Source organism: Porites lutea, chromosome 2 (genome assembly GCF_958299795.1).
Source record: "Porites lutea chromosome 2, jaPorLute2.1, whole genome shotgun sequence".
In the NCBI taxonomy this organism is placed as follows: Eukaryota; Metazoa; Cnidaria; class Anthozoa; order Scleractinia; family Poritidae; genus Porites; species Porites lutea.
In genome coordinates, this window is record NC_133202.1 from 13,522,611 (window position 1) to 13,536,953 (window position 14,343).

The 14,343-nt window shown below is 39.9% G+C and overlaps 1 protein-coding gene across 1 annotated transcript in view; it reads left to right on the top strand.

Moving 5' to 3' along the window:
- Window positions 1-14,343, top strand: part of LOC140927780 (uncharacterized) — a 91,898-nt gene that overhangs the window by 42,034 nt on the left and 35,521 nt on the right. The window contains exons 8-25 of the mRNA XM_073377460.1: window positions 636-881; window positions 2,347-2,409; window positions 2,851-2,913; window positions 4,090-4,248; window positions 4,843-4,926; window positions 6,947-7,009; window positions 7,435-7,497; window positions 7,627-7,701; window positions 8,278-8,361; window positions 10,016-10,078; window positions 10,767-10,850; window positions 11,053-11,136; window positions 11,278-11,352; window positions 11,521-11,604; window positions 12,018-12,080; window positions 12,157-12,240; window positions 13,094-13,177; window positions 14,066-14,149. Coding sequence (XP_073233561.1) covers window positions 636-881; window positions 2,347-2,409; window positions 2,851-2,913; window positions 4,090-4,248; window positions 4,843-4,926; window positions 6,947-7,009; window positions 7,435-7,497; window positions 7,627-7,701; window positions 8,278-8,361; window positions 10,016-10,078; window positions 10,767-10,850; window positions 11,053-11,136; window positions 11,278-11,352; window positions 11,521-11,604; window positions 12,018-12,080; window positions 12,157-12,240; window positions 13,094-13,177; window positions 14,066-14,149 — 1,605 coding nt within the window. The remainder of the gene's footprint in view (window positions 1-635; window positions 882-2,346; window positions 2,410-2,850; window positions 2,914-4,089; window positions 4,249-4,842; window positions 4,927-6,946; window positions 7,010-7,434; window positions 7,498-7,626; window positions 7,702-8,277; window positions 8,362-10,015; window positions 10,079-10,766; window positions 10,851-11,052; window positions 11,137-11,277; window positions 11,353-11,520; window positions 11,605-12,017; window positions 12,081-12,156; window positions 12,241-13,093; window positions 13,178-14,065; window positions 14,150-14,343) is intronic.

A 14,343-nucleotide genomic window follows, 5' to 3' on the forward strand; every position in this document is an offset into this window, starting at 1 on the left:
AATGAAATTGCTGATAAAAGCACCCGTCTTAGACAAGTGTGTCAACTAAGTTTGTCCCTGATTGAAGGCCCTGGGTATGATCCAAGATGAGAGACCTATTGTTAGCTTCCTATATTTACCACTGGAAAGTTGTAAAGGGTTTCAAAAGAGGTTACAGTAACATATTAACCTTAATTTACCTCCGGCTGTCTTTATTGAACAAAGTTGAGTGGAAAGCAAATGCCAGAAACAAGTAAAATAAATCAAGTTAAGACGGAATCCATCAGGAAATTAATTTTAATTTTCAATGGGCAAAAACCTTGTACCGTTGTACCAGATAATTTTAAGCCATATCACATTATTTTATTGCACTTTTCAAGGGCTCTAGGTGTCATTTTGTTTCTGTAATAACACCAAAGACAAATTTCTTATGGGAGCCCGAGAAAATAAATTTCAAATATGACAGGAACCGATAAACCACGGTAAACGCATCATGCGTAAGATTTCATTTTGTGAAATTTGAAGCTTTTGAAGTTTGCTTTCATATAACGTATAATGATCCAGTTTTTTTGTGCCTGTGACGCAGTCTAGGAACGATCGTGTGCTTTAGTTTCTGATCTTATTTCCCTTTGTTTGTTTGTCGTCTTTTTTCTCAGGTGGCGAGACTTCAAGAAGAAAATCGTGAACTTAAGAGCAAGATTCAGTCGTTAACAGAATCCAGCGGCGGGATCCCTCTTGATCTGTCTCGCGAGTTTGAGCAGAGAGTGAAGCGGCTAGAGGCTGAGCTGGAAGTTGTCGAGGATCAGCGACGTAAAGCTACACAGGAGGTGGTAAAACTACAGAGTCAGCTTAGCGAAAGCCAACACGCTGCCAGGGGGCACAAAGAAGTTCTAGTTAGCGAGGTTAGTTGCAGTCCTTGTGCGCTTTCCATTCAACAAAAATTCCGGTTTTAAATTTTGTATTTTCTACATGATTATTGGAACGCTACATTCCGGTTGTATAGACCCGATCCAAGCCACCGCGCATTTGGTTATTATACTTGAAGGCGGGATACAGAAGAGCGATACTGGAACAACAATTTTGTCAAATGGAAAGGGAAATTTCGGTGCTACCAACCGAAATGACCGGACGGGTCGAAGTGTACCACCATCAAATATTCCGGTCGAACCGAACCGAAATGGTCCGTTTCATTCGGTTTCTAATTGAAATTTCCGGCGTTTTGGGCTGAATGGCAAGCATCCCTTGTTAAATCGAATAGCCACTGATCTAAGCAGGCAGTAGTTAAGTGTGGCATAAACTGTGGACAGACACTCTTGTGTGGAGATGACTGTTCTCATGCTGCGAAGTCCCAAGACGTGCTTTGCGTCGGCTCCTTCGCCGCCTATATAATAGCGCAAAACCCAACGCTAAACCTAAATAAGAGAGGAGCTTGAAACTTCATGTATTTTGCGAAGCTTCAAGCTGGAAACAAGCCGGAGGTAGTCTGTTCATAGAACTTCTATTTTCTCTTGTTCTCGCGCTTCTGTGCTAGCCAAATTCCTTACAAAAGCATAATGGAAGAGAAAAAAAAAACGTCAGTGGATAGACTTAGGGCGAGGCGAAAAGGGTATTCCTCGCCTCGCGCTCCACGCTGTTCTCAGACTGTCGCGGGCCTCAACTACATCCCCGCCTCGCATCCTTCAGTGCAGGCCATCGCCAGATAAAGGCACGGTAACCTAAAGGGCCTGGGGACGAGGTTTGAGCTGGAGGAAAAGGCGGAAAAATTTTCACTTTTTTTGCTTAACTACTACCTAAAAGCATAGCAAGAACTGCAAAAATGTACCCTGCGCCACAGACGAGACTAAACTCTAGTTAAGTCCGTCTGCGAACCAGCGCCTAAATTCTTGGTCTAGGCCCCCACCTGTCTACCAGGATGTGAGTATGCGCTATAATTGGCTTGTTAAAAAGCCATTGTCGACTTGCCTATCAGGATGAAAGGAAATTCGAAACCCATTTCCGGTAATTCGTTGAGTCCGCTGGGTGCCCAAAACAAGGATGCGGGCGCTGGTTTGCAGACGTTACTTACCGAGGTTAAAGACGTCTGTGACGCAGGTTAGAAAAATGGAACTCCACGGATGACAACTGCTATTTGATTTCGTATTCCAAATAATTATGCAGATCGACGAGGGTGCTCTCCGCCGCGTTCGCCTTCGGCCTCGGTGGGTAACACCCTCGTCGTTGAATAGACCTCTAACTTTCACGCCCTGCTGTCTTGCGTCCGTCCTTCTAGTGGCATTTTAACCTAGGGCGGACTGATTCGTGACACCTAATAAAACAATTACTTCCAGTGAAATTACAAGATAAGCCACCTTTTTTCTTTGGTTGCAGTTGACATCAAGAGATTCAGAGCTGGATAATTTGAAAGACAGATACAACACTGCCCTTAAAGAGGTAAGCTGTTATCATGTCTTGGAATAAACTCTTCTTCTGACAGTTTTTGTGAAAACCAGGTGTAAAGCGGGCGTCAAAAACGTCCCAGTGGATAACCCAATATCTCGAAAAGGCACTTTTGTCCGTCGCTAAAACCCAATGAACCTTTTTCGCGCCTGCGAAAAGTCAACCACATGTCGATTAGTCGTCTTCGAGCCCCATTTATAATCTTTCTCGCAATTTTAAACTCCATTACGTTCATATTTCCTCAAACTTGCGTTTCTGCGACTTTTTTGGGTTGCAAATACATGCAGAGTGATGCCTCTAATTCTCAAATTATTTTCAGTCTGGTGATTGTTTTCTATGCCAAACTCCCCCGTCCCCCCACCCCCCTCGTGTTATCTCCTCTGCAAGATTAAACGGAATATTGCATCTAGGTTACCACTCATCCCTTGTTTTCAGATTCAGGAATACGAAAAGGAGATTCGTCAGCTAAGAACAGATCATGCCAACGCCAGTTACGAGGTAGGTATTTGTCAATCATGTCATACCAGTACAAACTAAGCATACCCCACTTCAAGAAAAGTGTAGGGATAATAGTCAGAACCATTGGGCGTAGTGATTTTTGGGATTGTTTGGGCGGACAAGCGTAAGTTATGATTGTTTGTTGGTAGTCAAGGCAACCATTAACCAATCATACTTAACACCTGTCCACCCAAATTATCCCAGAAATCGTTGCGCCGAAAGCTTATACTCATAGCACTGTTTGCAAACAATGTTTTTGTTATTCAAATTTGTAACAAGTGAAACAAAAGAATGTTTTGTTTCTAGAACCAATGCGCTTCTGGTTGGGACATTAATGTCATATAGATGACGCAAGCTTGAGTATCGGTATAGTTCATTCCGGAATGAACAATTCATAGATGGTTCAAACTTTTAAGTATAATAAAACAGTAAATTAAGTAACGAACTAATTAATATTCTAATTGTATGTTATTCTTATTTTAGTGTAACGGAAAAATGTTGGCCATAAAATGAAACTATATTTTCGTTTTTTTTATTTTATTATTATTTTTTTTTTTTTCGGCGAACGCACTTAGTAAAAAAGGCAATGCACTATTTCACATGTGCCACGATACTTTCGGTGAATTTCAATTGTCTCTTAAACTAAAGATCATTAATCAAATTCAACATACACAGAAATACAGTGAACCTTTGGTCAGAACTCGAGCAAGAGACATGAACAAGACACCAAACGCTGGAAAATTGTGTCACGTTTCTGATTGGTTTAAAAGTGGCGCTTAATCTTTTAGCCAATCACCGAGCAGAGACAAGGAGGACCAAAATGATGACAAATTGGACCAACTTTTTCAAGTTAAAATACTATGCCTACAAAAATCAGCAAACAATTGTTATGATTAGTGTTCATTGATGAAATTTGTCCGATATCTTCTTCCAAACTCAACAGGAGCATTTTGTGTGAGGTTAAAGATACTAAAAAATGACTTTAACACCGAGAGATTGACCTAAAACATCAGTATCCTCGTGACGTACCTTATGGCAGCTCCCCCCCTCCTCTCAGGAAAAAATCGGAGAAGGCCCCTTCTCGCCCCTTCTCTGATTTCTCCTGAAGGGATGGGGGGAGGTCTGTACACAGGCTACTCGTGACGTAGTTCCTTTAACTCTAATTTACTTTTTAAGCTGGAGAAAAATAAAGTCCACATACAGCAACTGGAAGGTGATGTTGTCAGGTGTCGCGAGCAGGTTTCTCGCTCAGAAGAAGAATGTAGAGCGGCACAAAGGGAACTGAAGCGTCTGCAAATGGACGCTGATGATCAGAGAGATGCGCTTGCTAACGAGGTAAGCTGTACCAAAAACAACAACAATAATGTTCATTTTCCCTTAAGTTTCTATTTACAATAGCCTCGAGAGCAAAAAGTGGAGTTACGGGGAGGGCAGAAGAAAGAAACTTTCTTTCCCCTCCCCCTCCCCCTTCTTTTTTTTTTTTTTCGCTCTCGTTTCAGCTTAAGCGCATTGACTCGAGTGGAAACGCTTGCCACGCAGGCTTTATTTACAAAAGTGCATGGGCCCGTAGGTTGCTAGTCTAATCTTGGCGGGCCAGTCAATTTACGTGTAGAGAATAATTCTGTTCTTTTATGTACATGTTTGTCTATATATAACGGATTATACAAAGAGAGAAAGAACTTACAGCATACTCTAAATCTCGTCTCGTTCTCCTTTTAGTGTGATTTACTTTAACGCCCATTTAACAAATGAATTGGTATCAATTGTTAAAACAATTTAACTAAAAACTAGACGCCCGCGCGTTCTCAAGTCCTTGCAATCAAAACAGAAAAGTAATAAAACTTATACCAAACTATAGATCGATAGCAGAATATTTCGACCATTTGCACTGCAGTTTTCTTATTTCCTAAGCATAGTTTCTCGTTTTAGGTTGCAGAAAGGCATGATGTTATCTTGAAGTTGAGGTCAGAAGTATCTTCCTTGGACGATAAACACCGAGAGGCTGTTGCCCAGGTAACACTTGATTGAAGTCAAAGTAAATGCAAAAATTTAGCAGCCTGTTCGTTTGAAGATATTTTTTATTTCCTTTCTTGGTTCTTTATTTTCCCTTCAGGCCAGCTGGAGAGATGAAGGACTGTTTTAGGGGTCCAATTTCTCCTATTTGCAGAATCATTTGCAAATGAGCAAGAACAATAGATTTTGCTAATTAGCACTTAGATTTTTCCAGGTGTTTAGTACAGTTGCTTGTTGCAGAGTTACTTTGATATGTATAACCTTCAAATTTCGAGATGAAGCAAAATAAAGGCACGACTTTGCGTCGCCCTCTCGGGCCAGGTCCCCCCGCGCGAGCCTAATCCAAATCGAGGCTGAATGTTGAAAATTGCTCAAAGTAAAATTTTGAAAGTTTTAAAAATAACTCTTCCGAATATATACACCCACACTGGTAACAGTAAATTGATATAGTCTCTCTGAGTAAAAATCCCCCAGGGGGTTATATTAGAGATCTGTCCTCAAGTAAAAAAAAAAATTCATTGTTGTAGAAACTATCACCGACGAGCCCGGATGAGAATTTTTAAAATAAATTTCCATAAATTTGCAACAACCTTATGATCTACAATATGAACTATAAACTGACGTATTAGCTATAAATCTGGTTTACCATATGTTGAATGGTTCCTGATCTCTCGTCTTTGCTATCGTTGACTATTACTGTTGTTATTGTTTTGCCATTTATGAGGTACGGTACTTTGTTTTCAATAAAATTATTGCTGGTCTGTTAGAAATCATGCCCCAATATTAAACAATTATTGGATGAGGTTTTGATAATACCCGGAATAATCCCACTTACCGGGACCTTGGTTATTCCGGACGCAAAAAAAAAACAATCTAAACCTAATAACTTTTTTTTTTTTAATTAAATACATTATTTTCAAGAAAATAAAAAACACAATGTCACACGAAAGACAGTTTAACATTGCGCTTGGAAATCATGGATTGTGCGCGCAACCTACAGATTTGTCAGCTATCTGCTAGCAGATAACCAGCTAATCTGTAGGTTACACTGATTTCTAAAATTAACTACAAGCTCTTAGCAAATGAGAAGGACGATAGTGAGTACAATATTATGTGATAAAATTTACGCTTTGAAGATTACTGACACAAATATCCTCCCGATTTTAAAACGCAAATATTCTTCCGCCCTTGAAAATATAAGCCCCAGGGACTGTTTTGACTCTTCTGTAGAAAGTATGTTATAAGAAAGACTGCAAAGTGGTCTATTTATTGTCGTTGCAAAGGCCCAGTTTTACTTTAAATTCTGCGCTTGATTTATCACAGACCATTACGTTTCAACGCCCCAGCCGCCATTATCATTCTGAACATAATAGTTCTATTGTCGAGTCCGCGTCGCTTTGGGAAATTTATTGTTTCTAATTTTTAATGGCCGAGAGAACATCTGTATTGTTTGCATAATTTTCTGCACCGAGATAGCGTCCCTTGAAACGCGTATCAGCGGGCTTCGAAGTTTGCGGAAGGATTGTCGGGTTTTGTTTGTTTGTTCCCTGTGAGTTGGCTAAGCTGTAATGGTGTTTTAAACTGGTTTGTTTTTTCTCTTTTGAAAAGGCCGTGATAGAGAAAAGCAAGGTATTTTATTAATTTATCCGTCCGTTCACTCTGGTGATTGCGACCGCGACCGCGACCACGACTTTGAGAAGTCTAAATAGAACTGTAAACAAACTTTCTTTGAAGGTTCTTGCAGTCAAGTAGTTTTCTCATTTGGCCCAGCTATGTGATAAGTTTGTCTCTAACATGGATGTTTTGTATTGATGGTTTGTACAAGAATAGCGACCCTAATATCATTGACAGGCAAACGCTAGTAGACTAAAGATTTGCAAAAGATAATGTTGTGTCAGCTGTTGCATTGTTGATTGAAAAGTTCTTCATGGTTCTTCGTCAATCAAGCAGATGTAACATTTGTCATAATTTTTCTTTCAAGTATACGATGTTTGTAACAAGTGTTTATTATATTTTACAGCTATCTCATCGAAATAATGTGATTCAGAAACTGCGGAACCAAAACAAAGAAATGACAGATACGGTATGACTTATTCTATTTTTATTTGGTTAACGTTCTAATAACGAACAACAAAGATTGAATGGGATTTTTATGTTTACAGACCAGTCACTTGTTTGTCATTTATCTGTAATTATTCTTTATATTTAGCATGCACTCGATTGTAAATACAGTTGACGCTTTTTAATTCTTTCGATTTGTCCATAGTGACAATTGCATTACAATTCTAGGATTTGCAATTTAAATACTAATCCTTCACTTCTCTTAAACAAGCTTGAAATGCGTAACATCCAATACGATATTCATTGAACCCTACATTCACCAGTGATACAAGAGTTTACGTAAACTTCACCTCTGTAAAGTTCACGGAAGTTAAATTCTGTTCCTTTTCTTAGGATGGTTTAAACTCTAGTTGGTATAATTTAAAAATGGTGTTTTATGTTTTTTAGATCGAGGAATACAGCCGCAAACAAGCAGAGCTTGAGAGTAAACTTAATGTCACTACTAAAAGAGTAAGTGATTATAAGAAATCAGAAATTCTACAGCCATTTTGTCAAGGGGCGGTGGAGAACTGGGGCGAAGCGCTTGTAACGAGGGAGGTGATTGTGTCGAAGCTGATTCTGTTATCCTTGTTTTTGTAGCTCTCCGACTTGGAAAATCGCTTAGAGCGGAGTCAAATCAGCAGCTTGGAAAAGTCAGATCATCTGGGAAAAGTGGTAGAGTATATAAACAGCAACCTCTTAAGACAGATTTACATGCCGTTGCCACGATGGCAGCATACCGCGCAGGGCTTTTCCCGTCCCAGTTTACAAGGAGAAAGCACTGACAACGAGGTTGCAACGGTCGGTTAAGCAACTAGCCTCCAACGCAGACATTTTTAGGGCTCTGTAACGCAACGTGAGCCGGGAGTGCATGAGCTATGAACGTCTGCATGGGAGGCAATCATACAGTCGAACCTCCGTAGTAAGGTCACTAAATGAACAAAGTCAAGTGGTCGTATTATTAATGTAGAGATTGGAGAGATTCGGCTGTTTAGAATTGCAGACTCTCAGGGATTGTTATCGTTCCGATCACTGAAAAGTGGTTTATTTGCAACTTTTACGACGTTTAGACTTTCTCGTCAGCGACCCTCTGGGTCCTATTCCTTATCTGTAGTTTTTCAGGCTTTCTTTTCGCAACTGTATAACTTGCGTCTTAACCTGCATTGATCTCCCTTGCATTTTTCTTCAGTCCGCGGTTCCAATATATGAATTTCACATATCATTCATTATATTTACGGTTTTGTTTCACAGGTTGAAGGCAAAGACTCAGAATTGCGTGAACTGAAGTCCAAGCTATCAAGTCTGCAAGATCAGCATGAACAAGCCCAGTCTAAGGTGCGAGCCCATTTCCGCCTTTTTTCTTTTGTAAGCACGCCTTGCTGTTACCGTGGTGTATGGAGCCCCAACTGAGATGGGGTCATAACTCTTACGTTCGACATAAAGATTTACGAAAAAGACCCCTGTCTTTCGTGGTCACTCTTTCTGGCAACTTGGGAATATTTTTAATAGACGTTTTTACCGATACGGCGGCCATATTGAATTAATTCGATTTAAGGAGTATTATAGGATGCCTAGGGGGCATGAGCACATTTCGTTTGTATTTTCGAGCGCTTTTCGGGGCATCTTTTCTTAAACTTTTGTTAGAATAAGATTGTAATGGGAAAAAAGATCCTTGTGCCGAGGTTAGATGTAATAATGATCGCCTTTTTCTAGTTTAGTATTAGAAATATGGTGTTTCACTGTATATTTCTCGGGAAAAAGGCGATCATTAATTATTACATCAAAACACGGCACAAGGATCTTTTTTCCCATTACAATCTTATTCTAACAAAACTTTAAGAAAAAATGCCCCGAAAAGCGCTCGAAAATACGAACGAAATGTGCTCATGCCCCCTGGGCATCCTATAAAACTCCTTAAATCGAATTAATTCAATATGGCCGCCGTATCGGTAAAAAGGTCTATTCCCCACTTCATAAATTTCAGGGAGAATGGGTACAAACTTTAGGCGCAATGATTTCTGGGATCTTTAGGGTAGACAAGCGTTAGTTATGATTGGCCGATGACCGATGGTATTCAAGGCGACCATGAACCAATCATTTGTAAAGCTTGTCCACCCAGATTCCAGACATCGTTGCGCTGAAAGCTTGAACTCGTTGATTCCCCTTATAATTTCTGGAGTTGGGAATTCCGTCTTTAAGGATCATAGCTTTCTGTTGACGAGGCCGTCGTGTAACTTGACGTGTTACTTAAAATCGTTTAAAAAACAACAACCAACCAACCATTGTATTTGCTAACTTAAATAACGTTTACAAAAATAGAACTGCCCAGAATAACGGTGAACAAAACTGGAGCCATACCGCTATTACTGTGTCTTTTGTAGCCTTAAGAATCTGTAATGCTGTTTTTGTTGGTTTATTGTGTTTGATTGTCCGTTTTGCCTTAATGAGAAAAAAAGGAAACAGATATCGCTTGTTCATTTTGCGACATTCCTCGACGCTACCTCTGGTTTCCCCGCGAAATGACGTCCGAGAAACGACTTCAGAAATTCCATGCTGATGACATGTTACTACCCAGATCTGGGTTGTGCTTCTGATTGGTTGGCCGCTAGAGAAATTTGCCTCAACCAATGAGAAGTACTATTCAGATCTGGGTAGTGACTCGTCATCAGTATATAATTTCTGCAGTCGTTTCTCAGACGTCATTTCGCGGTGAAACCAGTTGTGACGTCGCGAAATGTCGGCTTATTTCTCAGGATTGTTCATAGCAATTAAACAGCAAGATGTAAGCTGGGTGGCAAACGCTTTGATATGAAAATAATCTTATGACGTGACTTTTCATGTGTATTTTTATTTCAAGATAAAGTTATTCGTTTACACCCTTAATCAAATTTCCTGGAATTGAGTCCATAGCGTTGCAGTTGTTTTTCCATATTACTGAAATAAATAAAAGAAACTGAGTTACTTATGCATTTCCCTTTTGTGTTTAAAGGTATCTCACCGCGAAGAAGCCCTTCAAAGGCTACAAGTTCAACAAAAAGACTTTGTCGAGGAGGTAAATATTAATCATTATCTTCTAGTCATTGTCTTGTCTTTTACAGGCTGTCACTAAGATTTGAAGTTGTTGAGTAAATACAACAAGTACTGTAGAGCCGGTGGCCGGAGGGTGAAACAGTTAGGGATTTCTTTTGAATCTCTTGTTCTTCTATTTTTCAATGCAAGTAGCCGGGGGAAATCCATGGCCCTCGGCCCTTAATGACAGCCCCGCTTCCACGTAACTTTTACACGGGTCTTAAAGCCGTTGTCAGGCAGGGATGGGAGGTCATCTTCATACCTGTTCATGAAGGGTACCGTAAATCCTCTCAAACCCAGTTGAAGGGGGGGGGGGGGGGGGTGGGCTTAATTGGGAACGGGGGCTTATTTAATTTGGAGAAGACGATGGTATCAGTTCTCGATAAAGATCTACAATACAATCTGGAAAAGCTCAAGTACAAGGTTGGAGATCACGCAGCCGAGGATCACAATGAAATCCGAACTTCCAGTTGGTATATAACCATCCCGGATCAGTCCGCACGAAGGTTATAGTCGTGATTGATTAATACATATTGGTATCAAAGGTCCTCGTGGTATCCGTTCAGTTTTTGTCCGTTTAGATGGTTCATAATCTTCCTTTAAAGGTTATTATCGCTGTTGCTGCTTATATGTGCTTTTTTATTCACCTCACTTTCTTTTTCGTTTCTCAGGTTGCTCGTCGCGAGAAAGCCATTCAAAAACTCGAACTTGAGCTTTTAACAGCTCAAGAAAACCATCGAAGGGCGCTTGATGACGTAAGAAATCGTTTCATTTTTAACATAGACTTACGTAGAATTGTTTATGATTATTATGGTGATGATGAAGACGACGACGACGACGACGATGATGATGATGATGATGATGATGATGATGATGATGATGATGATGATGATGATGATGATGATGATGATGATGATGATGATGATAACGATTATTATTATTATTTGTGGTTGACAGATCACTAGACGTGACGACACGATTCAGCAGTTGGAGGGAGATTTGGAAACGAGTAGAAAACAACTCAAAGATGCGATTGAAGAGGTAAACTTCCGAAGTCGAAGAGCTGTAGTATTACAGACTTCAAAGTTCATTTGATGATCAACTGCTATTAACCCATAAGAAAAGCTCGCATTTGGTTTCAAACCCACCCCTTTACTTACACATATATCTTATTCCCTCTAGAAAGGAAGGCTGGAAGCAAAGGTTCAAGCTTACAAAATTTCCACCCAGAGCGAGCAGGACGTTCTTGCAGAAGAGGTTTGTTGTTTCTCGTCTTTCCTTTCTTTGCGTTCCTTTCTCCAAACCTGCAGCAAACTTACGTTTGGAAGCCTTCAGTCCCCTCCTCTGTTCACTTCTTTTCTTCTCTATCGCTCGCGTTTTCCTTTTCCTGTTAATAAATTGAATTCTAATGCTTTGCCCTTCCAGGTCGCCAAACGAGAAGAAGCTATTCATAAACTTAAGATTGAGAAGTTAGCCCTTCAAGAACAGCAACAAAAGGCTGAAGACAATGTAAACATTTGATTTTTGTCAGAACATTACATGTAGCTATGGGATTTTTCTACGTTTGTACAAGTCTAATCAGCTTATTCATTTATTGTTTGGTCTCAATTTGGACACGGTCGAGTTTACAGAGCATATTAAATACCGTAGTCCCCGATTAACGTTGGTTTACATTGCGTCACTAATTTTAACTAAAAGGGCCTTCAGTTAACGTTTCTACCATTAACAAACTTTTATAAAAGGTTTTGGGTTAATTGTTTAAATCACAAGCTCTAGAAGGTGCCACTGTCCAGTTTTATACAGTCAAACTTGCCAAATTCTCTAGTTTTATCAGTTTTTAATCGTTTACCATTTTCGTCGAAAATGACACAAAGGACCCAAGCGTGGTCAAATAACCTAGGGATAATTTTTCTTTTTTTTAGGTTCGAGAACATGAACGCTCTGTAGAACGACTTCGACAGCAGTATGAAGATTGCCTTCAAGATGTAAGTACAAAACTATAGATAGTAAGTGATTTGTTGTCTTTCTTTACTCTAACGATGGTCTCTACTTCTTTCTCAGATGCAGCAAAGAAATGCTTCTGTGGTTGACATGGAGGCCAAGCTGAATGACATGAAGTCCAAATCTGAAGAATACACTGATAAGGTCTCACGTCGCTTTTTTATTCTTTTCTGCTTTTCTTCTTCGCAATGGTAGCTTCCGGTTCCAGGGCTTGCTCGTATGGCCCAAAAAACAAGAAGCGCAAGGTGTCATGGGAAACCATTAACAGGGGAAAACCGGAAAATCCGGTTGGAAAATCAATGGTTCGCTTCATTCCGTTTAGAACTAACTTCAAAAATCGTGGACTGTGATTTAACGCGATGCAATTTTCTGCTCTCTTTAGTCTGTTCAGCTGATTTGGATTTACTTTGTAGCGGGTCATTCTCCCAATGCGTCCAATGTCATGTTTTTGCACAAGATTTCCACCCGGGTGGTTTGTGTAAATGGTAAGCACCCCCAGGACACCTCGCGCACCTCCGCGCCGGGCGCAATCTAGGAATAAGCAGGGACGCCTGGAAACGAAGTCGCCGGTCCAGAGACCGCTTATAAAACTCTCTAGTGGTTTGACCATCCCTGACTTCACGGCCAGTGTTCTCTAGAGCTAGAGAAGTTCCACCAAATAGACGTTAGCGTGTTTTACCAAAGTCCGAATGTCATTTACGTCAGTCTAAATCTAAATTTCTCTGGGTTTCTCAAGTTCCAGAGCATGCGACCCAGTTGGCCTGAACTTAACGAGCAGTGTTAAATTGAATCTGAATTGTGATGGCTACTCAGAAAAATAGCACGATTTAAGCTAAAAAAAAAAACTACAGCATTTGGAGGGGTGCTTAGTGTTTAGAATCATTTTAGGTAGGTTTCTATAAACAGTTGGGGGCTGAGTGATATTTTATTTCTTTATTATTGTTATTATTGTCTTTATAATTTTAGCAAATTGACTTGCTTGGATTTTGTCCCTTAGCTCGAACATTACGAAGACAGCATCCGGGAACTTAACCTGAAAATGACGTCACTACAAGGTGACCGGGATCAGAAAGAGCACGAGGTAAGCTAGTCGCCTTTTTTTGTTGTTGTTTTTGCTCCCGCGCTTTGCACGTGTCACTCATCCTGAATATTTAAGTAGAAAAATGCGTTTATCTTGAACGTTTTTCTTAGTCTGATTTCGTAACGATCTTGATTTTTCAGAGGCAAATGTCACAGAACCTTTTTCAATTGAAATAGCCCTATTTTGGTATATTAAGATTCTAAGATGACTCCGTGATTTAGGGTCAAAATTGCAAATTTTTCACGACTCCATTGTCTCGCAATTACCAAAAGAGACTTTAGCTCAAAGAAAACCAAACCATATATAGAAAAATGTCCAGAAAGCCTCGGAGTCATATCGAACGTGGGCTATTGTAAAGCCCCAGGGAAAAAAAAATTACCCAGTATACGCTCGATCGTGGCCTCTTGAATTTATACTTTTATACTCTCAAGGAGCCCAATATTTATAACCCTCATGGTTTGTTTTTGGGTTTCCTCACTGAAAAACCGTAGGTGATTTGAACAATTCCTTTTCAAATTGTGTCGTTGTTTTTGTTTGTTTTTGGGTTTCCTCAGCGCATTTATTTGCCTCTGTTTTCCAGTATTCTTGTCCTTTGTTTTTGTGGTAAAAATAAACTAAAAAAACTGAAAACCATAGGTGATTTGAAACAATTCCTTTTCAAATTTTGTTGTTGTTGTTGTTGTTTATTTGCTTGTTGGATTGATCGATTGTTTGATTGATTGATTTTACAAAGCCAACAAAACTTTATTGGATATAACTTCCCAACCTACGGAACCTTGAATCTTCTTCGTAGGTTTTCGCAATCTTTTTAGCCATCTGGATATCCTGGCCGCATTATTAGAAACAAAACGTGTGCATTGATATATTATATTATTACTTGTTATGTAGGCTAACATGAAAGAGGATATCATTCAGAATCTGGCTTCAGAGATGGACGAGTTACAAGAACAACACAGAGATGTTTTGGCCAAGGTAGTATCCTCGCATTGTCTCTATAGTTACAAATCACAAGTACAAGTGTGTTTTTTAGCTGAGTGCGTAGACCCGAAATCGATGAAATAACGCTGGCCAGTCACAGTAGATGGAGACAAGCGAATGAACCAATCAGATCTCGAAACACTTGAACCTGACACCAAGCGCGGGAAAGCGCTTGCGAAGAAGTTGCC